General features: G+C 43.1%; 1 protein-coding gene across 5 annotated transcripts in view; it reads left to right on the top strand.

Annotated features, from left to right (window-relative positions):
- dip2ba (disco-interacting protein 2 homolog Ba) overlaps window positions 1-23941 on the top strand; it is a 37152-nt gene extending 13211 nt beyond the window's left edge. The window contains exons 2-41 of one of the 5 annotated variants that reach the window (XM_070911132.1): window positions 4631-4702; window positions 4898-4922; window positions 5239-5245; window positions 6505-6631; window positions 6741-6866; window positions 7149-7385; window positions 7463-7615; window positions 8403-8522; window positions 9036-9233; window positions 9536-9627; window positions 9716-9826; window positions 10263-10386; window positions 10694-10803; window positions 11226-11328; window positions 11636-11700; window positions 11809-11902; window positions 12189-12308; window positions 12439-12553; window positions 13076-13215; window positions 13346-13482; window positions 14017-14097; window positions 14186-14313; window positions 14578-14692; window positions 14963-15164; window positions 15285-15397; window positions 15971-15994; window positions 17497-17577; window positions 17778-17901; window positions 18086-18207; window positions 18879-18990; window positions 19507-19616; window positions 20435-20565; window positions 20675-20843; window positions 21262-21432; window positions 21709-21770; window positions 22329-22386; window positions 22512-22586; window positions 22815-22989; window positions 23325-23448; window positions 23576-23941. In XM_070911132.1, coding sequence (XP_070767233.1) covers window positions 4631-4702; window positions 4898-4922; window positions 5239-5245; window positions 6505-6631; window positions 6741-6866; window positions 7149-7385; window positions 7463-7615; window positions 8403-8522; window positions 9036-9233; window positions 9536-9627; window positions 9716-9826; window positions 10263-10386; window positions 10694-10803; window positions 11226-11328; window positions 11636-11700; window positions 11809-11902; window positions 12189-12308; window positions 12439-12553; window positions 13076-13215; window positions 13346-13482; window positions 14017-14097; window positions 14186-14313; window positions 14578-14692; window positions 14963-15164; window positions 15285-15397; window positions 15971-15994; window positions 17497-17577; window positions 17778-17901; window positions 18086-18207; window positions 18879-18990; window positions 19507-19616; window positions 20435-20565; window positions 20675-20843; window positions 21262-21432; window positions 21709-21770; window positions 22329-22386; window positions 22512-22586; window positions 22815-22989; window positions 23325-23448; window positions 23576-23828 — 4706 coding nt within the window. In that variant the 3' untranslated portion in view covers window positions 23829-23941. Of the gene's footprint in view, window positions 1-4630; window positions 4703-4897; window positions 4923-5238; window positions 5246-6475; window positions 6632-6740; window positions 6867-7148; window positions 7386-7462; window positions 7616-8026; window positions 8039-8402; window positions 8523-9035; window positions 9234-9535; window positions 9628-9715; window positions 9827-10262; window positions 10387-10693; window positions 10804-11225; window positions 11329-11635; window positions 11701-11808; window positions 11903-12188; window positions 12309-12438; window positions 12554-13075; window positions 13216-13345; window positions 13483-14016; window positions 14098-14185; window positions 14314-14577; window positions 14693-14962; window positions 15165-15284; window positions 15398-15970; window positions 15995-17496; window positions 17578-17777; window positions 17902-18085; window positions 18208-18878; window positions 18991-19506; window positions 19617-20434; window positions 20566-20674; window positions 20844-21261; window positions 21433-21708; window positions 21771-22328; window positions 22387-22511; window positions 22587-22814; window positions 22990-23324; window positions 23449-23575 lie in introns of all 5 variants that reach the window. The other 4 variants (XM_070911131.1, XM_070911130.1, XM_070911129.1 and 1 more) reach the window with 4 other exon arrangements.
- Window positions 23942-27152: the final 3211 nt, after the last annotated feature.

Here is a 27152-nt window from a genome sequence, read left to right on the forward strand (position 1 = left end):
CCAGTGGGGGGGCTAAATACATGTGTGTAAGGTAGGGGGTCGCGGTGGTCTGTGCATAGTATGGATGTGTTCTGTGTTTGATGAGATGACATCAGTGTTGTTGCCACATCATGGACAGAGAAGTGAAAAACTGACTCATTGCCTGTTGTTCATTTAACATGAAAATGGGTAAAGCTTATTCATATCTGATCTTACTGTTGTTGCGGTAAGATGGGGGGATGGGGGTGGGGGGGGTGCTTTTAATCAGCTGATTCCTAAAGCCATTCAGTACCCCCCACCACACATACACACAACACAAGTCTTGTACCTCTGCGCTGTACTTTATCTGATTGTTCCTGTGTGTGTGTGTGTGTGTGTGTGTGTGTGTGTGTGTGTGTGTGTGTGTGTGTGTGTGTGTGTGTGTGTGTGTGTGTGTGTGTGTGTGTGTGTGTGTGCGCGCGTGTGTGCGTGTGTGTGTGTGTGTGTGTGTGTGTGTGCGCGCGTGTGTGCGCGCGCGTGTGTGCGTGTGCGTGTGTGTGTGTGTCCTGTCTGCTAGCATCAACTACTAGCTCATCATTCTGCCTTACAGAAGAAACATTAGCCCAGCAGTGACCTCTGACTGTTATTAAGACCCCCGGAAACTGTGCTGGATCCTTGGTTTTATTGCTTTGGTGCACTGCTGGAGTGTTTCCATCATCTGGTCCCTGGGTTGCTGGCAGAAACATGCTCATATACTGCCATATTCATCCATAACCCTGGGTGCTTCCTCTTTACTTTAAGAACAACTAAAGGCACTTTCATACTTGCTTTTTCAAATTGCCAGTGGGTTTTTCATTTATGAAAATGTGCTCTGACCACAAAGCAGATGGAAAACTTTGGCATTTAAAAAGCACTTCAATGCGCCTCTCAGGCAGAGAGGGGCATTTTACAAAATTAAGAATAGTTTTTCAGGAGCCAGAACATCAGTTAAGAAGACAAAGGAGCGTCGCTGTATAAAAGCTGGCAGCAGGTGTTACTCTCATTGAAAGAATATCCGTGGAGCACACTGGCTTTGTTGTTAGAGTTTTATGTAAATGTGTGAGACTTTTACCAAAGTGCTGTTTGCTGATAGTGGCAACTGGAATTAAACTGCTCCTTCAGATTATCTATGCTATCTATAAGTCCTCTGCTAATTCCAATATTAATTTCACCCGTTGCTGAATGACCATGATATTTACCATTGCATAAGGGTTTTTAGGTGCTTCTGGTGAGGATTAGTCCCAGTTCATTTGTGTTTCATTGTGTACCCCCACCACACACACACACACACACACACACAGCAGGCTCTTATAACACAGCCTCAGCCTTTCCTTCCCAACCCTCTTTGACTGTGTACTGTTCTCCTACCCCTGTTCATTACTCATCATTTATTCACCATTGATGTGGTGTTGGTGTTCCTCTTTAGGTTTGTTTGAGAAAGCCAAATATTCACTCCGTTGTTAATAGTGACCTAAGAAACACGTGTGTCAGCTGCAGTCAGTCAGATGATTCAACATTTCAGCTGCTCAGAAAAACCCACGACTATCAAGACACTAATACTTAGTTCTCTTTAAGTACTATGGCATCTGGACAGCTTGTGTTTTTCTTCGATTTCACCCTGACTTCCCCTGGTAGAAAATGATTCTTTAAGGCAAAAAAAACGAACTTTTGTAGGAGATTTGTAGAAATCTGAAAAGATATATTTGATGCGCAACACTCAGACGAGCTGCGAAAACACAGAAGGCTCTAATGTGCTGGATCAGACCAGAGGAGGCCAGTGCGGATTAAAACCAAAGTGGTCACTAATGCCTGGATACATGACTTCTGCTGTAAAATCCCTTTATGTCAGAATGCGCTTTAGCTCACTGTAATTATTGGTGTAACTGGGAATTTTGTTTAAGTGTGTGTCTATCCCCTCTGTGACCCTGCGCTGTCAGCTGTGAGAGGATCAGCCCTCTATCTGACTTGTCCTGAGGTCAGAGGTCAACAGCAGCAATTTAAAGGAAGAGTGTGAGGGTCACTGCGATCTTGTCTTGAATGAGCTCCGAAACAGCCATGTTGGTTGGCCTGTTTACACAACCAGTGCGATAAAGACACTTAAAAAGGCTTCATGACAGGAGGAAGGATTATGACGATTGCTTACAGAAATGACATGACCTTTGTCACTGAATTTATGCATCTAAGAGACATTTTTACACATTCACACTTTGCTTAACACCCTGCCTCTACCAAACTTGTTGAGCAGGTCCAGCATATGCCAGGACAACAAAACACACATGGTCCTGGTTTGACACACTGACACACATCTCACAGAGAAGGCCTGTAATGCCACTCGGCTCCGGGCTCAGTCTGCATTCATTCCTCTGTGTACTGTAGCACCCCTTAACCTGCACCAGCTGTGTACACACACACACACACACACACACACACACACACACAGCTACATTCGCTTCCTGCACTTCAGGGGAGGTTTTGGCCAATGAGCTAGCCCTCCTGCCCAGTTGGCCCTTTCTGTTAAGTATGGTGTTCTCCAATCAGCACATTCCTCTTTCTCTAGACAGACACAGGGAGACGATTTTGGCAGCGCACACACAGGGTGGGGTAACGCTCATATCCTGTCCCCTGACCTCAGATTACACACACACTCACACAGTCACTGTACTGTTTTGCTCATGCTCACACTCAAAACACCACATTCTTGCTCTCAAAACATACAGCTTTTCCTCTGTTTTGAAGCAGCTGTCACAGTCACTCTTTCAACCCAGAGCCCTCAGTGTCTCTCTGCCCGGCTGCCGGCCACAGAGCCAGTGTGGCCGTGCCAGTCCACGCCTGTTGTTATGCCCCACACCAATACAGGCTCTCCTCTGTCCGTGTTAATGACCGCCCTCCCTCCATCTTTCCATCCCTCCCTTCCTCCCTCCGGGCACCACTCGGGCACCAGCACTAGGCTTGACAGAACCCTGTCTCCAACAACAATGACGCTCCGGTCCACTACAATCAATTTGCCGCTGATTGCTGTGCTTGCATGTCTGTCTGTAAGTGTGTGCCCTCCACATAAACAAGCCTGTTGCATGCGAGAGAAACAAAGAAAAAAAGAGACTGTAACGCGCATTTGCAGCTGTGCTTTTCATCTCAAGTAGATTTCAGGCCAGTGTGTGTGTACCCAGGCATGAAGTCAGAGCTGATTGGCGGCCACCCTATTTGAGCTTCTTTATGCAGAGAATGACAAAGCACTCAATCATACACTCCCTCTCTCTAAAACTTTTTTTTTTCTCTGCAAATGTTGTGCACTCACTCTACTCCCTCCTTAATTTCCCACCTCTCATGATTTCACAGTATTGTGAAACCTCAAGAGTTTTCTGCATGGGAAGGATGAGAAACAAGTCAAACAAGAAGTCAAATTCAACCTGTACCGGCAGTCGACATACTCAATCCTAACTTCCTTTCTGATTCTGTTGTCTATCCAAGCGAAGTCCACACACCAGCAGATAGTGACCAGAGTGTGAGAAAGCTTTAAGACACAACACACATAATCTTGAGTCACACATGGGACTCCTCACCCAGGGCCGGCTTATCCAGCCCACCACCCTCTAATCTGCTGTTGAACTTTGCCCCCCCCCCCCCTTCCTAATTTTCTTTCCATTGTTGTTTCATACACACACCGGCCTGTTGTTCCCTCTCGCTTCTGCCATTGACTCTCACCATGTGTTTATCACCTCACCCCACCGCTATCTTTGATTTTCTCCTTTCTCTCCTCGTCTCAGTGCGTGACTTGTTGTCACCGGTTAGAATGTGGAGGAGGTGTTGGGATTGAGGCTAAGCAGTCCTTTGGCACACTGCACTTGACATTGCATACATTGTTATCACTGGACACAGAGGAAGGGGAATAACTGAGAGAGTTTGCAAGAGGAATTGTTTGTGTATACAAGGGAACTGTGTATGTATGTTAGTGAACTGGAATAGGGTGTGTCTTTCATGCATGTTTGCTGCAAAAGCAGACTGTGTGTTTTGGGGTCCCATTTAAGTGGACTTTGTCTTGGCATTGTTGCTCTCCAACAAACTCTGGTAGCAGTGGGAGTCCTGCTAGTCCAAGGCCGAATGAGGAAGGGAAGGGGTGGGGCTGGGTGTACAGTGGGAAAGGGGTAGGGGGGGTGGAGGAGATAAATTGTTGAGTCCCATGTGAAACTGGCTCACATGGCTTCCTTTTTGCTCTGGTTACTATCCCAACTGTCCCCGATAGCCTTCAGTTTTGCCATTGTTCTCTGCCTGGCACAGTTATCTGCTAGTTGCCGTAATCATATTTGGGTTTCGTAGCCCAGAGGAGGTTTTTGTGCACTCATCATGTTTGTTCACCGGGGCTAATGTAAGGCCAAACAATGGTGTTATCTCCTTGCCTAGTTGTAAATGGACTGAGCCGTCAACATGTGGAGTTCAGTAGATTTGGTTTAAAGAGGATTATTATTATGACTCAACCCCTGCAAATGTAGCTAAAGCAGAGAGGCTGTGTGTTTGTATGTGTCAGAGGAGTGTTGTGTGTACTTCATCTGGTTTATGTTTGTGCGCGCAGTTGTCTGATGTTTGTGTGGTAATTATGACTAACAAAACGGTGTGGCGTTGCTGTCCTTTCTCCTAGGTGACATCACGCAGAAGGGCTATGAGAAGAAGAAAGCCAAGCTGCTGGCCTCCTACATCTCCCATTTGCCAAGTAAGACCAGCTCTTCTTCTGCTCTTTGCTTTTCTTCATTTCACTTCTAAACCCTACTTCTCTCTTTCCTGCGAAATTTCCCCCTCACCTGTCAGCACACTTGATGCTGGTTACTCTGAGATGTGGAAACTTAAAGTAGTTACGTCAGAAGAACTCATCAAGTCATGATTCAGTATGCTGTAAGTTGGGTCGCAGCTGATGTTTTTCCCCCACCTCTATAGTCAATAAAAAAATAAATATACTATAATATAGTTAAATAATAGATAAAGTAACTTCACTGAATGTCCAGTGAGACTGTAATTATCTTTGTCTATGAGAATTTCTGGCTTTCTGTGGCACTCTAGTGGCCAAAATGGGAACTGACATATGATAACCAAACACACAGTAACATCTAACAAATTCTCTAGTAACTGCAACACTGTAGAAAGTCCCCAGAATAACAAAATCACTGTGTGCCTCAGAGTTTGTGGTGCCGATTGTGAACCTGTGAACACAATTAGCTTAAACCAGTGTCCGGTTACAAGCAGTCACAGAAGTAGGGAAGTAGCAGAGTTTCACTGTACTACTGTGAGCCAGTCACCTCTGTCCTTGTTGGTAAGCTGATCTTTTCAGTTCAGTCAGTCACCTGACTCGCATGAGGGTGTGGTGTTTCCTCAGGAAAAATTGCACCACATTAGCATTGGCATGAAAAAAATCCTTCTTGATGTGTCACTGTCAGCTAATTTAAAAAGTGGAATACTTAACTTTTCCTTCCTGCTTGTTTAACCTTGGCCTGTTTTGGCTTGCGCACACAGGGAATTGAAAAGGACTGCCAAAATCTAAATCTCATATAGATAATTTCCATGTTTAATACGTGAATTCAATTCCCATGGTTGTTAGTGGGTTCTGCTTTCTGTTGTGTTATGGGCAGCTTGCCCTGGATGTATAAGTAGGTATTGGCACCCGTCCCCTCCGGCCTCCTCATCCCTCTGTACCATCATATCCACAGGGACTCTGTTGCACAAGCCCTTTGGGAGGAAAGGACAGTTGACTAAAAATACATTGGCTTGAATCTAGCCTAGTTTCATGTACTGCGTTAACAGTATATGTTGCACCAGTCAAGTACTTGTCCTTATTTCACTTCATGCTCAAAGGCTCTGTAGTGGGGCTAAATTTAGAGACCTTCTCTGAGTATCATATAATATTCATACCTACAGTGCATCCGGAAAGTATTCACGGCGCTGAATCCGATTGAACATCTCTGGAGAGATCTGAAAATGGCTGTGCACCGACGCTTCCCATCCAACCTGATGGAGCTTGAGAGGTGCTGCAAAGAGGAATGGGTGAAACTGCCCAAAGATAGGTGTGCCAAGCTTGTGGCATCATATTCAAAAAGACTTGAGGCTGTAATTGCTGCCAAAGGTGCATCAACAAAGTATTGAGCAAAGGCTGTGAATACTTATGTACATGTGATTTCTCAGGTTTCTTATTTTTAATAAATTTGCAAAAATCTCAAATAAACTTTTTTCACGTTGTCATTATGGGGTGTTGTGTGTAGAATTTTGAGGAAAAAAATGAATTTAATCCATTTTGGTATAAGGCTGCAACATAACAAAATGTGGAAAAAGTGAAGCGCTGTGAATACTTTCCGGATGCACTGTACATGTAGCTGTAATGGCATTATGTAAAGCAAAAATGTGTAACCTTCTGAAAGCTCACGTTTGTTTGTTGTTTATTAATTTTGCCCTACATGTGCTTTTATTGACTTTGCACATACCTGCCTCTGTTCTGTAGATGTGGATCTGTCTCTGCCAGATGTACAGCTTTCTCCGGGCCACAGTGCTGACCCCAGCCCGAGTCCTGAGGCCCCGGGCCCCTCCACATCTTCAGCCTCCAAACACCACCGCACGCACCGCAGTGGAGGGGCCAGGGACGACCGCTACAGATCAGGTACACAGCATACATAAAAAAACACACACTTTAACAAACCATTTCTCTCTTTCTTTCTGTCTACCTCGATTGTTTTGTCTCACTCTGTTTTTTCTTACCGTTTGTGTAGACATCCACACAGAGGCTGTGCAGGCAGCACTGGCCAAACACAAAGAAGAGAAGATGGCGCTGCCCATGCCAACCAAGAGACGCTCAGCCTTTGTCCAGTCTCCCATAGATACCTGCACACCTCCAGGTAAACTAGATTTCTCACACTCAGTGGGTAGCTGGTCAGTGTAACAATTATGGGACCTGCTTTTCAATCAATTCTCTGGACAATTAAGTGTCCACATGACTGAAGTGTCTCTGAAGCAAGACATTGTGTCCCTGCCAACTGCAGGGGTGCTGCTCTGTAGCTGCCTCCACCTTTTGATGCTCCTTTTAAGGAGGGCATACAAAATTCTAAATGTGTCTATTGGGGCTAAATGGTGTAAAAAAAAAAAACATCTAAATAGTCGTCATTTTCTCTTTCCATTAGACACATCTTCTGCATCAGAGGATGAGGGCTCACTGCGCAGAAAGGCAGCTCTCAGTGCAGTGCTAGCCCAGAGCCTGCAGAGCCCTGATTACTGGATCAACCGTTCCGTCCAAAGCTCCTCCACGTCCTCGTCTGCTTCTTCCACCCTCTCCCATGGAGAGCCCAAGACCCAGCCACAGCCCCAGCCCCTACCTGCTGCTTCCTTGTTGGCCGATGTACTGGCCCACACACGCATAGGTAAACTTCACTGATAAAATAGCTCCAATATTAAAGGATACATAACAGTGATGGTTAGCTGTTGTTCTCATTTATGATGGTCACTTTATCTTCTCCTCCAGAAAACAGTGTCCCCCCAGATGTGACATCCTCCACTCCCCAGGAGAGAGGGTCCAGGGTGGACCTGCCTCCGGCGGTCAGGGGCATGAGCCGTGGGCAGAGCCGCTCCAGCATGCTGGATACTGCTGATGGTACACTCACACTCACACTTACACAAGCCAAGATGTTTCTAAATGTATATATCAGGGTGTACATTTCTGCTAATATGGGGTGAAAAATCACAGTAATCTTCTATTCTGGAAATTTGGTTACTGTTATCTGGTTGTCAATTCTTCTTCTTCTTCAGACTGGGAGGTTAAACCATTTGCATGTTCTAATCACGGCGGTTGAGTCACGTTTTCTGTTTTGCATTGACCGTATGTGATGACGAAGCTGATTGGAGTGTGCTCAAATCAATAAACGATCTGCCCGTGTTCATCCAGAATCATCTTCATCATCATCCTCATTTCACTGTGTGGTGAATGCTGCTAACGACAGATATTTTGTGTTCTTTCTTTTGGGTCCATTAATCCTGTCCCTGTCTTGCCTTTCATTTAAAAAAGGAAAAAGAAAAGGTAATATAAATCGAAACTGGGGGAGGGGAGGGATGCTGAAGAGGCCCAAATCAGCTTGCTTTCCAGCCTGGTGTCTGTCTCTCTGTCTTCATGTTTGTTTTGTGTCGTAGGTTGAGAGGTAGAGAATGTCCTATATTTGTTTTCCTAAAGATCTGTGCCTCCTCAAATACCAATCTCTCCTTCCTGCTGCCGACTCTGATCCTGACTGTGCTAGTGCGTAGGGTTCTGCCTGTGTGAGAGAGTGTGCGTGTGACAAAGTACAGATTTCTGTTAGAATAGAATTGCATGTGTGGGTGTGTGCGCGTGTTTTTTGGGTTGTTTGTTTGCATATGTTTGACGGTGGCTGTTCTTGGTGTTTGTCCAGGCGTGCCTGTCAACAGCAGGGTGTCCACTAAGATCCAGCAGCTGTTAAACACACTCAAACGGCCCAAGAGACCACCACTCAGCGAATTCTTCGTTGATGACTCTGAGGAAATTGTAGAAGGTGAGACTTAGTGTGCATATGCGTTCATGTTCAGTTTTATTTTTTGTTGGAAAAAATGGTAACATTTATCATGCATGAATTTCACCATCCCACTTAGTCTGTTGAATATTATAAATTGTTGGATGGGTTGCTTCATTCAGACTGGTTATGGATGGTATTTATTGCTGCTTTTTTAAATCACGTTTTGTAACGTTAGATTTTGATTACTATTGACAACGCTAAAATAAGTGGTAGTGGTAAACTACTATTTATGTTTAATTAATGGAAGACAGAAAAACAGAAAAAAAATAATTTATCTACCATTTTGCACAAGCCAGAGAGAACTATTATTTTAAATCTTCTTGGCTGTTGAATGGCTAATGACAACCTTACTCATTGTCCACGCATATTTCTTACCAAATAAATTACCATCATGTTTGTGAGATATCAGTTGCACAGTGTCTTTGCAGGGTTACACACTTATTCATAGCTTCTCCTAATCATGTATTGCCTCATCCCTCTGTTGCTGTCCAGTGCCCCAGCCGGACCCCAACACCCCGAAGCCAGAGGGACGTCAAATCATCCCTGTGAAGGGGGAGCCCCTAGGCGTGGTCAGTAACTGGCCCCCTGCCTTGCAGGCAGCCCTGGCCCGCTGGGGGGCCACCCAGGCTAAGAGCCCTGCCCTCACTGCTCTGGATATCACGGGCAAACCCCTCTACACACTCACATATGGTGAGCAACACCTCGACTCCTAGAAATGTTAATGCAAACAGCAAATGTTTTTGTTCAACTTCTCAGTATATGAAGTTCATGTTATTGTGTCCACCAAATGTACATGTGAGATATATCTGCTGCATATGAATAAATATTTGTTGGCTTGAGCAGAATAACACCTACAGTACATTTCCTCTGGTGTGGAGCTACAGTGGGTTGTGGAGTTCAACTCTGCTGGATCAGTTATACAACATTAATACATGGTAAATAAACAACAAACAGGACATTTTAAAAATCCTGTCATTTCTTTTTCTCCACAGGCAAACTATGGAGTCGCAGTCTGAAACTGGCCTATACATTACTGAATAAACTGGGTACCAAGACAGAACCTGTCCTACAACCTGGAGATCGGGTAAGGGTCTGTCAGTCAGCCAGTATGTTTATTACTATGTAAAGTATAAAGGAACATGACAAGGAAAATATGTTTTTCTGTGTCTTAGGTGGCGCTGGTGTATCCTAACAGTGACCCTGGCATGTTCTGGGTGGCTTTCTATGGCTGTCTGTTAGCTGAGGTCATCCCTGTGCCCATTGAGGTGCCACTGTCACGACAGGTAACGGTGTCACTGTTGTCGAGTGTATTTCTCTGTAGTGAGAAATGCAAAAATGTCATTCTTCAAATAAAAGAGCATGCATGGATTGAGAATGATGGAAGCAAACACTTGATAGATCAATCAGGTCTGAAATTCATACCTAGAATTTGAAAAATCACTCGCCACACTGGCTGGTACATTTTTATGAAGATCTCAGTCTTAGTTATCTTAAATTTTACGGCACTTAATAAATGGACGTGGTCAATTATAACTGAGCTGTATATGGTGTGTATATATATGATGCCTCATTGCTCATATGGTCATATAGGAAATATAGATTTATTCTATGACCAACACATTGACAGCTGGAGTGTGTATGCTTTTTAATTGTCACAGTTTTGTATACAGGCCTCTCCTTGTGTGTCATGAGACTCTTGACCCTTGTCTCTCTCTGTAGGATGCAGGCAGCCAGCAGATTGGCTTCCTATTGGGCAGCTGTGGTGTTAGTCTGGCGCTAACCAGTGAGGTGTGTCTCAAAGGGCTGCCCAAGACACCAAACGGAGAGATCATCCAGTTCAAAGGTCAGTCAGCCCAAAGACTGCTTACTCAGCAGCAGTCACCTCTGCCACAGTCTCTTTGGGAGTCATTAGATAGACTCGTTAAAGAGTGTGATGTCCGCTGGCTAATTTAGTGTGTGACCGGGTGGCTCTGTGGTGAACTCTGCCTGTTGAGTATTTGCTGTTTTACCTTTTGGCCTTGAAACCAGGAGGTTGCAAGGTGAACATTGTCAATTTAACGCGACTCCAAATGAAAGTACCTAAACACACTTTTTGCTTCATGTCAGCTAAAATATTTGTGTCTTTGTGATGTTGTGATTATGTTCACCAGGATGGCCAAGGATGAAATGGGTAGTGACAGACACCAAGTACCTGACCAAACCATCCAAAGACTGGCAGCCTCACATCCCCACCGCCAACACAGACACCGCCTACATAGAGGTACATACATTCACGCTTTTGGCTTTTCCACTTATTATCAGAATAATTTAAATAGATTTTAGTGGTCATAAATTAATTGTAGAAAGGTGTAGGTCCTGTTTATGTTGACTTTGGAAAACATGCATTAACTTTATGGTTTAATGTGTTATTCAAACTTTTACTTAATTTCTTGTATTTATACCTTTTTTATGCCAAGAAATGACTTTTTAAATTTGATTCTTAGACTAGTGTTATACATGTACTTTAAATATAACATGTATTTATGATTATTATTATTATTATTATTATTATTATTATTGTTATTGGTGGGCTTCCAGGTAGCAACTGTGTTGACATGGCACTGAAGTATCTTCGTCTTCTTCTAGCATTTGCTCTCATTTAACGTTGTCCATGTTCGTTTGTGTGTGTCTCTTCCACCTAAGTACAAAGCAAGTAAGGAGGGGACGGTGATGGGAGTTGCTGTGTCCAAGATCTCCATGCTGACCCACTGTCAAGCCTTGACGCAGGCCTGTAACTACTGTGAAGGTCAGTGCTCAGTGTTTTATACCTCCCCTGCTTCTCTGTCTCTCTTACGCTAACTCTCTAAGGGTGAGATACTTTAGCATTATAAACTAAGCATTAAAAGTTCAACAGTGCTCAGCTCCTGAGCTCCTCAGTGGCAGGTTTCGTCGGCAGCCTGCCCCGTAATCAATTTTCTCTCTCTCCTGCGCAAAGAGAGGCACCTCAGAGAAGATTAGCTGAGGATCATGATTTAAGAGAATATACACTCTAATGGACCACAAAATTAAATGTTAAGTGGCATCCTAATGTGCTTATGTGTTTTCTGTCGTAGGGGAGACACTGGTCAATGTGTTGGACTGCAAGAAGGACATGGGCATGTGGCATGGTGTCTTAACGGTGAGATTGAATGCAACTATTTGTACTGTATATCCAGATTGACCTTGTTACACTTTGTTACAGTATATAGCATAATGTGGCATTGACAATGTTTTTTTTTTTTTCCAGAGTGTCATGAACAGAATCCACACCATCACAGTGCCATATGCTGTCATGAAAGCATGTCCAATGTCCTGGGTGCAGAGGGTCCACATTCACAAAGGTTCAGCAAATGTCCAATGTTACTTTTATATTCCATATTTGTATAGTTTTATGCTTTTATATATATATATTTAAGCTTGTAAAACATTCACAAGATTATGTTTAAAATGATAAAAGTAGACCCGTAAACATGACCACCTGTAAGACCACTAAGTTGAATAACATTGGAAACAAAAGTCAAGGAGAAACAGTATAACAAACACAAAGTGTATACATAATTAATGAAACAATCTGTAAAGACAATGTAAGTGCACCATATATAAGATTTTCCCATTACCCTCTAATAGCACGTGTGGCCTTGGTGAAGTGCCGTGACCTCCACTGGGCCATGATGGCCCACAAGGAGCAGAGGGACACCAACCTGTCCTCCATACGTATGCTTATTGTGGCTGATGGAGCAAACCCATGTGAGTCATTCTCCTGCACAAACACGTCTCTTTGTAATAAAGAACTGCTGGCATTTTAACATGTTGGGTTGTGAACTGTGACTATTTCTACCCTGTTTTGCTGATGCTTTTGTCCATTCTTTGTTATCAGGGTCTGTGTCGTCGTGTGATGCCTTCCTGAATGTGTTTCAGTCTCATGGTCTGAAGCCTGAGGTGATCTGTCCATGCGCCACCTCTCCTGAGGCCCTGACTGTGGCCATACGCAGGTACGACATCTACATACTCCCACACTCTGGGAAGAGATACTCTGAACATAATACTCACCATCAAATCACTTAAATTTAGTGTGTCTTAAAACTATTTATGTTTGTTGTGTTATTTATTGGCACGTAAACAACCATTATGTAACGGACCACCTGACTTGTGTAGAATGAAAAGATTGTTGGAAACAGACAGAAGTAAGAGGAACAAAGACAGATAAACAAAACTTGTGGTTTTGACACCAACCAGCATGACTTGTATGCTTTCACAACTAGTCACATCTTGTCCTAACATCATACTTTCAACAACAACAGTTCAAATTATAATTATGTCAAGGCTAAAATAATTTCATTACTTTAAGAGTAAATCAACTCAAAACTAAAACCAAACCATGTTATTTTTCCTTATTTAAAAACACTGACTGCACTTTCAAACTGAGACTTGTTTTGCAGACAGACAACAATGTGTTCCGTTTCTGCTGCCTTCCTGCGTGGCCCGTTCACTTCTCTTTCTGCCCTCTCTGTTAGGCCCGGTGCACGAGGGGCTCCGCTACCAGCCAGGGCCATCCTGTCCATGGGCGGGCTGAGCCACGGGGTGATCAGGGTGAACACAGAGGACAAGAACTCTGCTCTCACTGTTCAGGATGTGGGCCACATCATGCCTGGAGGTTAGCCACAGCACTGCAGAAGTGCAGCAGCTGCCACATTTCCTCTACTGTACTTTCTTACTGTGTCTTATCTTTATCAAGTACTTAAACATATGAAATGTTAATGCTGTGACCTGTTTGTGTGTCTCAGCTCTGATGTGCATTGTGAAACCTGACGGGCCTCCTCAGCTGTGCAAGACAGATGAAATAGGAGAGATTGTGATCAACTCTCGGGCTGGAGGCACCATGTACTACGGCTTGCCTGGTGTCACCAAGAACACATTCGAGGTCTGTCAAAGTTTCAGACCTGTGTTTAAGAACTGCCTAGGACTCATTCCACATCTTTTCTTGATACAATAGAATATAAAAACATGTAACATGCTGTGGCTGTTAAATATATATTTGGTACGAGACAAGAAATATAGTTTGCAGCAGCGTGCAAAAAACAGCTCTACCCAAAAAGTCATGTTAACACCTAAAAAATGAACTTCCTGGCGTCCTGTCCAGGGTGTCCCCTGCTTCTTGTGAAGTTTGTGATGGGATCAGCTCAAGTCCCCCTCGATCTTGCACAGGATAAGCTGGTTTAGAAAATGGATGGATGGGAAAAAAGAATAGATTTAAATGATCCACTAGATGGAGCCACAGTCATCGTGAAACTGATTCTGTTCCCATATTCTCACGTGTGTGAGACATTTTTTAATCTAAACATTTAACTGCAGTATCACAATTGTTTTGGCATACCTTTGAAATATAATGCCAGGGTGAGATTTACTGTGCTGTATGTATTTGAATCCAATCTTTGATTTCTCCGCTTGTCTGTAGGTGATCCCCGTCAACCAAGCTGGAGCACCCATAGGAGAAATTCCCTTCAGTCGGACTGGTCTGCTTGGATTCGTAGGACCGGTGAGGCATGCGTACACAGAAATAAAGAGTTAGCTTTCTGAAATTTTACTGACGAGTAAGAGAGTAAGTAAAACTGTCTTCTCCACAGGGCAGTCTGGTGTTTGTTGTGGGGAAGATTGAGGGGCTGCTGATGGTGAGCGGGCGACGCCACAATGCCGACGATTTGGTGGCCACCGCGCTAGCAGTGGAGCCCGTCAAAACAGTTTACAGGGGGAGGTGAGACACTGACTGCTCCCTGTGAGCCATGAGAGGTTCGCTGTTGTTGTATGTATGTATACATGGTGACACCAAAGACGATCATTTCAGCATTTGCCCATGTAAGCAATGATACTTTTGCGATATTTTATTGGTAAATAAGGAAAATAGCTTTCTGTATATGCCCCGAAACTGAACAATCCCTTTAACATCCTGCAGCCTGTCCCTGTGTGTGTTGGTCTGGAGTGTGCGAGTGCTCACATTTCTCTGTTGTCATTCATGTAGGATCGCTGTGTTCTCAGTGACGGTGTTTTATGATGAGAGGATAGTGATTGTGGCAGAGCAGAGGCCTGACGCCAGCGAGGAGGACAGCTTTCAGTGGATGAGTCGAGTACTGCAGGTAAGTCACATATATCGAGTCAACTAGTGTGAATATTCAATACATATTTTTCTTCTTTATGATGGTATTTAGGTGTACTAACTCTGGTTACGTTTATGCCTTTAGTTCTGTTTGAAAGAGTTATGTACCTTTCAAAATCATCATGGATAAAGTAAAAGTTTGAATAACTTTTAAGAGAAAACAACACTCAACAGCCTTTTCTCATGAGGAAATTTTGTGATAATTTTGCATTCATCAAACTATATCCCGCGATGCCCATTTTCTGCACAGGCCATCGACAGTATCCACCAGGTTGGCCTGTACTGCCTCGCACTCGTCCCAGCCAACACCCTCCCAAAGACGCCCCTTGGAGGCATCCACATCTGTGAAACCAAGCAGAACTTCCTGGAGGGAAACCTGCACCCCTGTAATATCCTCATGTGCCCTCACACCTGTGTTACCAACCTGCCCAAACCGCGCCAGAAACAGCCTGGTAGGCCACCTCAGACCATATCTACTGATGCTTGACATCACAGCAAAGAAGGAAATATCAGAAATATCATGTGGTTTGTTCTGTTGGTTCGTGACTCTTGCTTGCCTTCCATCTGTTTAGTGGATGTCGGTCCTGCTTCTATGCTGGTCGGCAACTTGGTGGCGGGGAAACGGATCGCCCAGGCTACAGGCAGAGAGCTGGGTGTGGTGGAGGACCAGGATCTGATCCGAAAGGTACTGTTTGCCACACAGACCCTGAACCACACTTTGACCACTCTGACCCGAGATTATATTACTGTGAATATCTAAAGCAATGCATATCTAGCACTCTAACTAATAAACTTTAGACTGTTACTATTCTTATAATTGTATATTACACACTATATTAGAGCTGTAATAATTTGTCGATTAATAAGTGTTTTGGTAATTGTATAATCGTTTAAGTGATATTATCAAGCAAAAATGCCAAAATGTGATGGTTTCAGCTTCTCAAATGTTGTCTTAACATTATTATAATCTGAATATCTCCGAGTTTTGGACGGTTGGTCGGACAAAACAAGATATTTAATGACATGACCTTGGGCCCTAGGTAATTGTGATGGAGAAATTTTTTTTGTTCCCTTGTTGTTTTGTTTTTCTAATGTTTTATAGCCCAAACAATTAATCACTTAATCGCTTCAAATTAAACTGATGTATAAACTGGAAATGCTCTGAATGTGTTTACCAAGTTAAAAGATGACCCTGTAACAATCCTATCCTAAATCTCTGTTGTTGTTCTGCCTTTACTTCGCTTGGGTTGGGCTTTAGCTCTGTATGTGGCCCACCATGATGGTAAGGCTCTAGTCTGGCCTCCCCCACCCCCCTCCTGTCTTTGCTTCTGCTGCTTCTGTCAGTCAGATGTGCTTTTGTAGCCGTGATAGCCCGATTGGCCACCAGCAACAGCTTTGGCTCGAGGCACAGAGATGACTGTCCAGGCTGACTCCTTGGCCAGCAGGGGTCCACACACTTAAACTAATATACTGTTCTCCATTTATCAGTGCCCCTTAATAGACTCTCTCTGCCATCACCTTTTTAAGATGGGAGCTGGCCAGCAGCTAACTTTGCCAAACCAAAAGCTCAGCAATAGATTAAGTGACATGCATCTACTCTAAGTGAATGAAAGTTTCTTGTCTTTTCTGCTTTAAGGAGGTAATGCAGACTCTGAACAAGTGATTATAAACACTCCTGGCATATGTGAAGACCATGTCATCGTATACTATAATAATGCATTATGCTAATATCTTGTAATAAACCCAAAAGTAAAAAGTATTAGGAACACCTATTTTGTGTGCACCTCTGCTCGCTGTGTTCACTGTGATGCTCCCACGCGTAGCATGGCTTGATGAGTGGTCAGGGCAGCCGGTCTGCATGATGTGACTCCTGATTCGTTGTTGAGCAGAGCACGACCTGTTGTCTGACTGAGAGAGAGAGCGAGAGAGAGAGTGTGGCACAGAGGATGACTCCGGCCAGTGATCTTAATATGACCAGTAATGTGCTACTGCTGTATATTGTGTTTGTCCAGAGAATGTTATGGTGTTATTGTTTTGTTACTTTATGTGTTACTTAATGTTCACTTCTGCCTTTTGAAGGATGTCCTTGCCTTCCTTTGTTGTTTTTTTCAGTCCTGTGCACTGACCAGTTCCTCATCTTATTGACACAATTGATCAAGAGGCTGATAATGCGTTTAAAATTTCCTGTGTATTTAACAGTAAAAATAGCTAGTGGGTTGTTGTTCCCTTGAAGCAACTATGTTTAAGAAATAGTACACTGAGGCACTAATGTGTTGTGGAAACTTCTCTTTCAAAGCTTTTCAAAATTGTCACGACCCTTTTGTTTGAAAGGCTCATAGCTTGTTAGTTTTTGACAGTGGCTCCAATTTGCCTCCTACCAGGTGCAGATGGTCCCAGCATGACCTTGCACTTGGCAAAATTCTCCCATGCTCCCGCTGTGTGCTTGTGCGTCTGTGTGTGAGAGGTCAACAGCGTCACAGAATATCTTTGACGTACTTTAAAATGTTTTCTGTTCTCTGTTCCACCCAAGGTCTGTTTGAAATGAACATATGTGTATCTGTTGTCACTAAGAGGACCGTTTACTTTTTGGCTGGATGATATATGAATTGCACCTACGTCAACTGTTTTCAGGCTAGCTTTTATGTGTTTTTATCTGTTGATCATTTTTAAATGGATTATTATTTGCCACAGATGCAGCTTTGTGTATTTTGTTTTTATCGTGCAATACATGTATTGAGTCAGTCCACCATTAACGTCTATGTGATGACCTGCTTTCTTTACCAGCACCAGTTCTTGTCTGAAGCTCTGCAATTTAGAGCTCAAACCGACCCAGACCATGTCCTGTATGTGCTGCTCAATGCCAAGGTAGCCTAAACACACACACACACACACACACACACACACACACACACACACACACACACACACACACACACACACACAATTAATCAGTTTATGTGTCCAAGAAACATACTGACAATGCATAATTCTTTTGCTTTTGGTAATAGTGCTAATGGTGATCAATTTTGTTGGGTGTGACTTCAGCTCTACTCTTTTTTCTGTAGGGGGTGGCAGTGTGCACAGCCACTTGTGCTCAGCTACACAAGAGAGCAGAGAAAATCACAGCTACCCTAATGGAGAGAGGAGGCCTCAATACAGGAGACAATGTGGTGCTGCTTTATCCTCCAGGTAAATACACACACACACACACACACACACACACACACACACACACACACACACACACACCCCTGATCATTGTAGACGGCCGTTTTTCCTTATTTGTCCATTTAATATACATGAAAAAGTACTGCTGTTTCATTTGTGCTGTATTTTAGTTCACAAGGTTCTTGTCCGTCTCTTATTCCGACAGGTATTGACCTGATAGCTGCCTTCTATGGTTGTCTCTACGCGGGGGTCATCCCTGTGACGGTGAGGCCACCCCACCCACAGAACCTGGCTGCTACTCTCCCCACTGTCCGCATGATCATCGATGTGAGTGCGAACAACCGGGACTGTGTCATGAAACTCAAGAACTGATTAATGGTGCCGCTGTTACATAGTGTGTCAAGCATTACCAAAACATAATAGAGTTATTCATGTAATCATTAGTAATGATAACAAGTCGTACTCGGACTATCTTTGCATTTATGTATTATTAGGCAGCACTTTAAGGGCTGTCTCTGACTCTCTCAGTTTTTAAAGAAACTAATGTGCTTCATTACATCTTCAAGCATATTTTAGATTTCACTGAACCTCACAGTATCTATCTACAGCAAAACATACTGTTAGCCAGAGCAGTTCATTACGGAACATTATACCATAGCTTTCATTTGTCAATATTGGATTGCTATTAAGCACCAGGGTAGGTGTCATATACATCAAAAGCAATATGAACCTTACTTTTACTTCCCATGCACCACTTGAGCGATATATTATAATTATTGAAGTGTCCTAAAGTAAGTAACTGAATCCCCCGCAGATTTAGTTCTGCAGTTGACCCCCTGTAAGTGATTTCCCTGGAGGGAAGCAAATAAAATAGAATTTTACCTGGAGGATCAATAAAGTATAACAATAATGGAGGATTCTTACCAGAGGTCACTGTTAAAGCACAGTAGTTTGTGTCCTTGAATTAACTTCTTGATGTGTTTGCTGGGTGTTAACAGGTGAGCAAAGCAGCCTGCATCCTCACCACTCAGCCTCTCATGAGGATCCTCAGGTCCAGGGAGGCTGCTGCCAGCGTCAACATCAAGACGTGGCCCACTATCATCGATACAGGTGCTGGACTCTGTTGAGAGCTGTTCAAATTAGAGCAGCCTAGAGGCATTAGGCATAATGTGAAGCAGCTAACCACAGTTATATAAGCGTGGCATTGTGTACTTTACTGCCTTTATGACACATCTCTGGGGGCGCACAGGATGTGTTCCCCTTCTGGCCACAAGGTGTCGTGTTTGCTCTTTGCTTAACAATGAACATGTTGGGGAAACCTAACAGACTAAAAGCTTCTCTCTGTAGTCTTAAATGTTCAGCAAACATTCAACCATCTCTTAAAATAACAGAGTGGTACTGCATATGATGTAGGTGTGATGAGTTCAAAATAAATGTGTAGCCTTTTAAATGTGCAGTGAAATGGCGCATTTACATCTGAAATTATACCATCCTCCTCCCACTCAACAAAAACACTGAATAGTTATCAGGCTGCACCGCATTCCCAACACAGTAACACAGGGAAAGTGTGTGTGTTTATTTTGTCCAGCAAGAAAATAACAAAAATCCACGTCCCTCTTCTCTCAGATGATCTCCCCAGAAAGCGACCTCCACACATTTATAAACCCCCTACGGCTGAGATGCTGGCCTACCTGGACTTCAGTGTGTCCACCACAGGCATGTTGACCGGAGTCAAGGTGATTACTCTCACAAATCATGCATTTCATGTATAACATGAAGCAATCAGTTTGATTTAGTAAAAGTTTAAATCCCTTAGCCACTCAAAAATGTATTTTGCTTATTGCCTATGTGTGTGCAGAGTTTGTCACCAGAAGGCTGTTTTCACATCAGTGGGTTGACGGGGAAAAGATCCTCCGTGCTCACCTTAAATTTTAGTTTAACACGTTTATGTATGAGCAGGATTTTGGCTTTGAAAGCCAATTGTGGTCCATTACGCAGTTTACACAAGTTTGATGTGGACATTTGAAGCCTCCAATACACATACACACACTGAGAATGGAGACATCTTCTGTCAAATAGTTGAACTTTTGAAACAAAAAACATTGAGGAATAAGGGGTAGTAAACATTTTTAAGGAGGTAATTGAATTAACTTTTTTTTTTTTTTTTGGTAAAAACCACATCAGACAAATTATTATTCAAAGCAGAGTATTTTTATATGTCTTGCCTTATGTCAATCATGCTTACGAAGTGAATGTACATTGTTGAATTCGTGTTTAGCCAGAGATGTGGTGAGCAATACTGAATTTGGCAAAAATATATAATATAATGCTATTAGAATTGTGGGCATAGGAGAGTTGATGTTGTACACGCTTAAATTTACCAGGTAAATGTATGCATGAAAGAGTTGATATGTTCGTACAGTTAATACGTGTCACTGACACGAGGACATGAATAATATTTTAGTATGTTTTATTTGCAGTACGGTGAATTGGTGAATTTGCTCTCACTGTGTAGGTTTGTAGGTTTTAAGAGTTCATGTCTGTTTCCTGTCAGATGTCTCATGCTGCAGTCAGTACTCTGTGCCGCTCCATTAAGCTGCAGTGTGAGCTCTACTCCTCACGCCAAATAGCCATCTGCCTGGACCCGTACTGTGGCCTGGGCTTCGTCCTGTGGTGCCTCTCCAGGTAACACACACACACATACACACACATAGACTGAATATCACACCTCATATAACATGCTGTTCTGGTCAAAGTGACGTTGTTGCTGTATAAGTGTGTTTTTTCGGCCCAGTGTTTACTCAGGTCACCAGTCCATCCTTATCCCTCCCCTGGAGCTGGAGAGCTCGCTGCCTCTGTGGCTGAGCACGCTCAGTCAGTACAAGATCAGAGACACCTTCTGCTCCTACTCTGTCATGGAGCTCTGCACCAAAGGCCTGGGCACCCAGACGGAAATACTGAAGGTCAGAATCACATTCATACACACCCTGAATAACATGTGGTTACTGCTCTGTCATTTCTGACATTAATAACAGAACACTGATGAATTGGTTGCTCAGGAATCTTCTCTGCTTTTTAATAAATTTAATAATTTAGAAATTATTGTTTTATTTATTTTTTGATGATATTTTGATGAGATGACATTAGAGAGATGACCGGAAACGTGTTAACAACATGTGGAAGTTTATGTCTCTCTCTATTTTAAAGTCATAAATCTGGCTCTTCTGGTTCAGCGTGGCTCAGTGTCTCTGCTTATTCTGTTGATGTTTCAAAGCACCTTGGATAAAAATGTCCACTAATGCTGAGTTCATGTTTGTACCAAGCTCAGTCCACACGTAACTGTTAAAAGTGTGAATAACCTTTAGTCGTGCGTGTCTCCAGGCGCGGGGTCTGAATCTGTCGTGCGTGCGGAGCTGTGTGGTGATAGCGGAGGAGCGTCCTCGTCTCGCTCTCACGCAGTCCTTCTCCAAGCTCTTCAAAGATCTTGGCCTGTCACCACGCGCCGTCAGCACCGCCTTCGGCTCCCGGGTCAACCTGGCCATCTGCCTGCAGGTTGGTGTCATACGGGCTCACACCGAATGGTCTTACTCTTCATATTTTTACTTTCCCTAATCCCACTCATTCTTGTGTTTTATGGTATGTATTTTTTAGTCTACAGTGTTTACTTGCTTACCATGTGTACTTTTCTTTATTCTACTCCACAGTTTTTCCATGCCAATCTTAAGTATTACTGAACAATAAAAACCTATCGATGGTCTAAATGGGCCAAAAAGCTTCAGTTCTATTTCTCACATTTCAGGGTGTTTATTTTCCTCTCTGTGTCCTCAGGGCACTGCTGGACCAGACCCCTCCACCGTCTACGTTGACATGAAGTCTCTGCGCCACGACAGGTAAGACTGGAAACTCATGTAACCAAAACAAAGACAACTACAGTCACATGATTCGATTGGTGAAACAATGGTGGGTCGGTCAGATCGAACCAAGGGCAGAGGTTTCATTTCAACATGGGGGGGGGTTGCGTATTAAGCTTAGGATCTGTGGGTCCTCTCCTCAGAAGTGTCAAACACATTTTCTGCATTCTGGTAATTTTCTTATACGTCAATGTATGGTTGGTAAGGTAAATTCAGGTGCCAGGTGACAATTCAAAACATAATGTAATATAATGCAGTAAGGCTCTCAGGCTTTTTGCATTAGTTAGCAAACAGCACTTCTGAGCATAAACTTGAAAGACATTACCTTGTAGCTTAGTTGGTTCTTCCACCATTGCTTTTGAGGTTGCACACTGTCACCACGTACGTTTATGAATCGTGCTCTAGCAGCTCATCAAAATAAAAGTCCTCTGCTATTTTTATGTTTTTATTGGGGCGGACAAATGCACTATCAGCGAAATCTTCGCCTATGGATTGAACAAAATGATTGACAGGCTGTCTTTTGTCCGTGTCCCTCAGGGTGAGGCTGGTGGAACGAGGAGCACCACAGAGTCTTCCCCTCATGGAGTCAGGCACAGTAAGTATTGATTATATTTTAAAAAGACGTACATGTGTGGTGCTCTTGCTGGCCACAGGCCCAGAGAGGTAGTGGAAGTGTTTGTATTATCCATGAAGCTAAACTGTCTTCTCATGTTCTCTAAGATCCTACCAGGAGTGAGGGTCATCATAGTCAACCCAGAGACCAGAGGCCCACTGGGAGATTCACATCTTGGGGAGGTGAGTGGGCAGAAGATCATGGGATGCTGATATTTAAACATTTCCCCTTTTCATTTTCCTCTTATGATCCTGCAACATATTGAGTGCACAGAGTGAAGTGAGCACAGCTATTTGACACGAAAAGCGACTGCTCTCAGATTTACTGTGAAAACTTGTTTACTCAGGTCAAACAAATGCAAAAAAAAATAGGCCTCATTCACTTCATTTTTTTGTTTTGTCTTTGTTCAGATATGGGTTAACAGTCCTCACAGTGCCAGTGGCTACTACACCATCTATGGGGAGGAGAGCCTGCAGGCAGACCATTTCAACACCAGACTCAGCTTTGGGGAGCCCCACACTCTGTGGGCCAGGACGGGCTACCTGGGCTTCATCAAGAGGACTGAGCTGCTGGATGCAAGCGGAGGTGAGAGGACATTTGAAAAAAAGTTGACCTCATGCAGTGCCTTCATGCCTTTTCTGTCTCATAACATTGTAATTATGACTGGGAGAAGTGATTTGTTTTGGGCCCCTTTCTCTTGTCGTGTCTTGGGGTGGGCAATGTCATTAACATACATTATCGCGGAATGTGATCATTTGAATTCAAAATCTATTGAGAAATTGTTGATGGATAAAATAACCATTACCCTCAATTGCAAAATGCAACCAGAGATATTAAAGGGATAGATACGACAGCATGAACAATACAGCAAAAAGTCCATAACTATAAGTAATCAAATACTTCTGTTTTTTCTACTACAGATCGTCACGATGCCTTGTTTGTGGTGGGCTCCCTCGATGAAACGTTGGAGTTGAGGGGGTTACGCTATCACCCCATCGACATTGAGACGTCTGTGTCCCGAGCCCACCGCAGCATCGCAGAAAGGTGAGGTTTCCTCAATTAGTACTAGTCGTTTTCATGATACATATTTTTCTTTCCATACTCACTGTCAAAGGCCACAGCCTAAAGTTCCCACAGTAACACAGAAAACATGTGACTGACTTCTCCTCAGTGCTGTGTTTACATGGACCAACCTGCTGGTGGTGGTGGCGGAGCTGAGCGGCTCGGAGCAGGAGGCCTTGGACCTGGTGCCCCTCGTCACCAACGTGGTCCTGGAGGAGCACCACCTCATCGTCGGGGTGGTGGTCATCGTGGACCCAGGGGTGATTCCCATCAATTCCAGAGGAGAGAAGCAGAGGATGCACCTGCGGGACTCCTTCCTGGCGGACCAACTGGACCCCATCTACGTGGCCTACAACATGTGATTCACCAACTGATGAAAATGCAGAAAACTGAGCCAGGCTCTGAGAACAGACATGAGGGAGAAGGACTTGGGGTGCGTTCAGTAGCAACCCCAATTTGAAACCTCAGACACACATTCAAAACACCAAACAATGTGGGAACGCGAGTACAGTACGACTACTGTAATGAGACCGTGCTTCCCTTTCAGAAACTGCTCCGTCTTTGCTTCCACCTGCTCAATCGCTGCAGTCCAGGTTCACTGACATTTCTGCTGCGGGGAAAGGATGTTTTCTCTCCTCTTGATGGTAGATCTGTCAACTGGAGGAAATTTGATCTTCATCCTCTCTGTGCATCCCACTTCTCCCTCATAGCTCCAATTCATGTTTTTTAAAGACATTTTTAATTACATACTTTTATCAAAGAAAGAAATCCTCCCCTCCTTCCATTCCTTAGTTTTTATCCTGAACCGTTCATCCTTGTGTGCTTGCTGTTTTTCATTTTTTTAGCCCCCTCGATTCTTGAAGGCAGGATGGCGCACTGGAACTGCTGAGAGGAGCTGGAACTTTCCCCTCTTGCACTTTAAGTCCTTGCACCTCTTGACTCCACTTCCTGTCTCGCCTGCCTCAAGGGGACACCCCCCCATGTTTGCCGCTTTCTCAAGAGCAAATCCACACCAGTATTAAAAAAGGGCCACCAGCAAGTGCAGCCCACAGGGTCATAATACCTTCCTATCAGGTGCACGGTGGCTTTCACCTCCCATCACATACTGTATTTGCCGGCAGACGTGCTGTCGGCGTTCACACATTACAAAATGTCCTAAAAAAAATACACTTCAATCATTTGTTGGTGTGGGAAAAGAGACTCGCTTCATAAACATAAAAACCTGGATATTAAAGATGATCTTTGATTGGCAGAATCACAGATTCATATTCAATGTGAGTAGGAGTTGGTCCGTTAAATAGTTCTTTATGATTGTGAAGTACTAATACGTTTTCTTAAAAGCACCGATTTTCAGAAGAAGGGTTGAAGCTATATCCGGTGTTTGGTGTGCATGCTAATTTGGAGTGCAATGTCAAAATGCGGGCCAAAAAATAAGACAAAAAAAAAAGAAACTGTAACAAACCAAGAAGTCACACAGAAGTGGATTGGTCAGTTCGGCAGTGTGTGTGCTGATTATTTAGACAGAGCTCAGCCCCAGTTTGTTTTCATCCCCATAACCATCTGGCCCTGTGAATTGAATGTAATGGCACAAACGGGGGGGCTAGGCAGAGCTGGCAGACTTGAGCTTAACAGTTCATTCTTGACTTTGAAAACAACAGCTCATACAGCAAAAAAAATCTCAACTCAAGATCCCCTTCTCGCTTGTTCCAGAGCTTTCAACCATATCTCCCAGTCTTCATTAGCAGATGGGTTTCACAGTCATAAAAGTGCCCTGAATAGTGGAAAGTTTGAACATCTATTCCATCGTTCCACAACTGAGCAAACTGTCTGCTGATGAGGACTTTGTAGAACAACCGAAGGCTCCAGAAAAAGTGAGTAAGTGGCCCTTGAGTTGAGACTTATTTGGTCGAGGGCTGGCAGAGTTTGACAGGATCAGATGTGCCAGTTTCCTGGTTTGAATCGAAGTGAGCTGCTAGTTTTTAGCCCGTTTAGTTTCCCACCTCAAAGCAAAGAGCATCTTTCATTTAATGTCAGCGCCACAGTCGATCAGATAAATGTAGATCAGCGGAAGGCAAGTCAGTGCCTTTTTTATTGCACCATCGTGACATTTATGATCATTGACTGTTGAATTTTCTCAAAAATAAGTTATCAAGGATGAGGACAGAACTTTGCCTTATAAACCTGTGGAACTTCAGTACTTTTTATGTTTAATCCCTCATTTCTAGCTGTGCTAATAATGTATTTAAACTATTCCACCATTTTTCATATGTGGAATCAGACACCAGTTTATAACTCAAAACACACTCATATCACATTTTTATCAGAGGAGGGGGGAGGCGTTCGCGGTCATACCTTTGTCATTCATCACCAATTTCTGAATGTCTATAACACTGAAAAAAATTAGGAATGCACAGCAATCAGTGAGCAACCCGTAATTTTAAAATGGCAGAATCCTCCTGTTAAAACAAGAAAATGGAGGTAATAAATGAGGGTAAGGATGTTGTCTGTATACTGTATTTTAGAGGTCAAATACTGTATCACTGGTGTTAATGTGTACATGAATATGAACTTTGTTGATAAAAACTTGACTGATCTTTCATACTTGACAGCATTTTTCTGCATTGTTAATTTAATGGTTTCACATTGCAAAAGAGACAAAAAACAAAGGTTTCAAATTATTTTGGCAGGAACAATGTGCACTTTCCCAATATCATTTTGTGTGTGTGTGTGTGTGTGCGCGTGTGTGTGCGAGTGTGTCCAGTTGATATTTGGCTTTTCTGGTGCAACAAGGTTTGTCTTTTTGTAAGAAAATGATCCCAGAATATTGAACTTTTTTTTACTTATTATTTCTTGTTTTATTTTATTTTTTTATGTCGCCTCCACTGTATTTTAATTCTTTCCATCAAAGAATCAAATATAATTTATAGGGGTTTCATCGATATTTTCCTGATGTAATCGTTCTTTAGAAGCAGCTTGACACACAGGACAACACATAACAATCAATAAACCACTTTTCATTCAGTGACGGACGCTGGCGACATGTATGCGAGCCAGTGTCTCTGACAAGTTAGAGTTACACATGAATAACTTAAGTGAAGCTTCTGAGCTTCTGTGTGATCATTGCTTTGTTGCTACTGTTTCGCTCCGACAAAATTTTAATAAAGTTTTATAATTTCATGTTGGCCTTCAAGCCTTTTCAATAGACATTGGTGCTATTCAATAAGGGAAAGCAGTACAGACTTTTGTCCTCCAATGTCATAACAAAGAAGGTTTCTTCCTGGATGCCCGTATTTGTGTGAAAATAAGTCATTCTTTTTCCATGCCAACATTTTCAATGATTTCACTCACTGCTCAGTTCAAAACATTTTCGTCATCATCAGTTTTCATCAGCTCTGAGATCTGATGAAAACAACATCTCAGCAGGCAACTCGACATGGACATCATAACTCCACATATCCATTTCCATTTGAATATTTATTTCAGTTTTCAAGTTGTCGTGTTGTGAGGAATGGTGTGCATTTCAAACCTCCAAAGTTATTCTAAGCACAAAATGTAAATGTACATGTGAGGTAATGAAATTAGGATCTTTCACACAAAAAAAAACTCAAGGGCCCACAATGTATACCTCAAACGACTGTCTGTTCACTATGCATTGTCGAGCTGCAGCAAAGACATTCTGAACTAGT

The sequence above is a fragment of the Enoplosus armatus genome, chromosome 8 (assembly GCF_043641665.1).
Source record: "Enoplosus armatus isolate fEnoArm2 chromosome 8, fEnoArm2.hap1, whole genome shotgun sequence".
In the NCBI taxonomy this organism is placed as follows: domain Eukaryota; kingdom Metazoa; phylum Chordata; class Actinopteri; order Centrarchiformes; family Enoplosidae; genus Enoplosus; species Enoplosus armatus.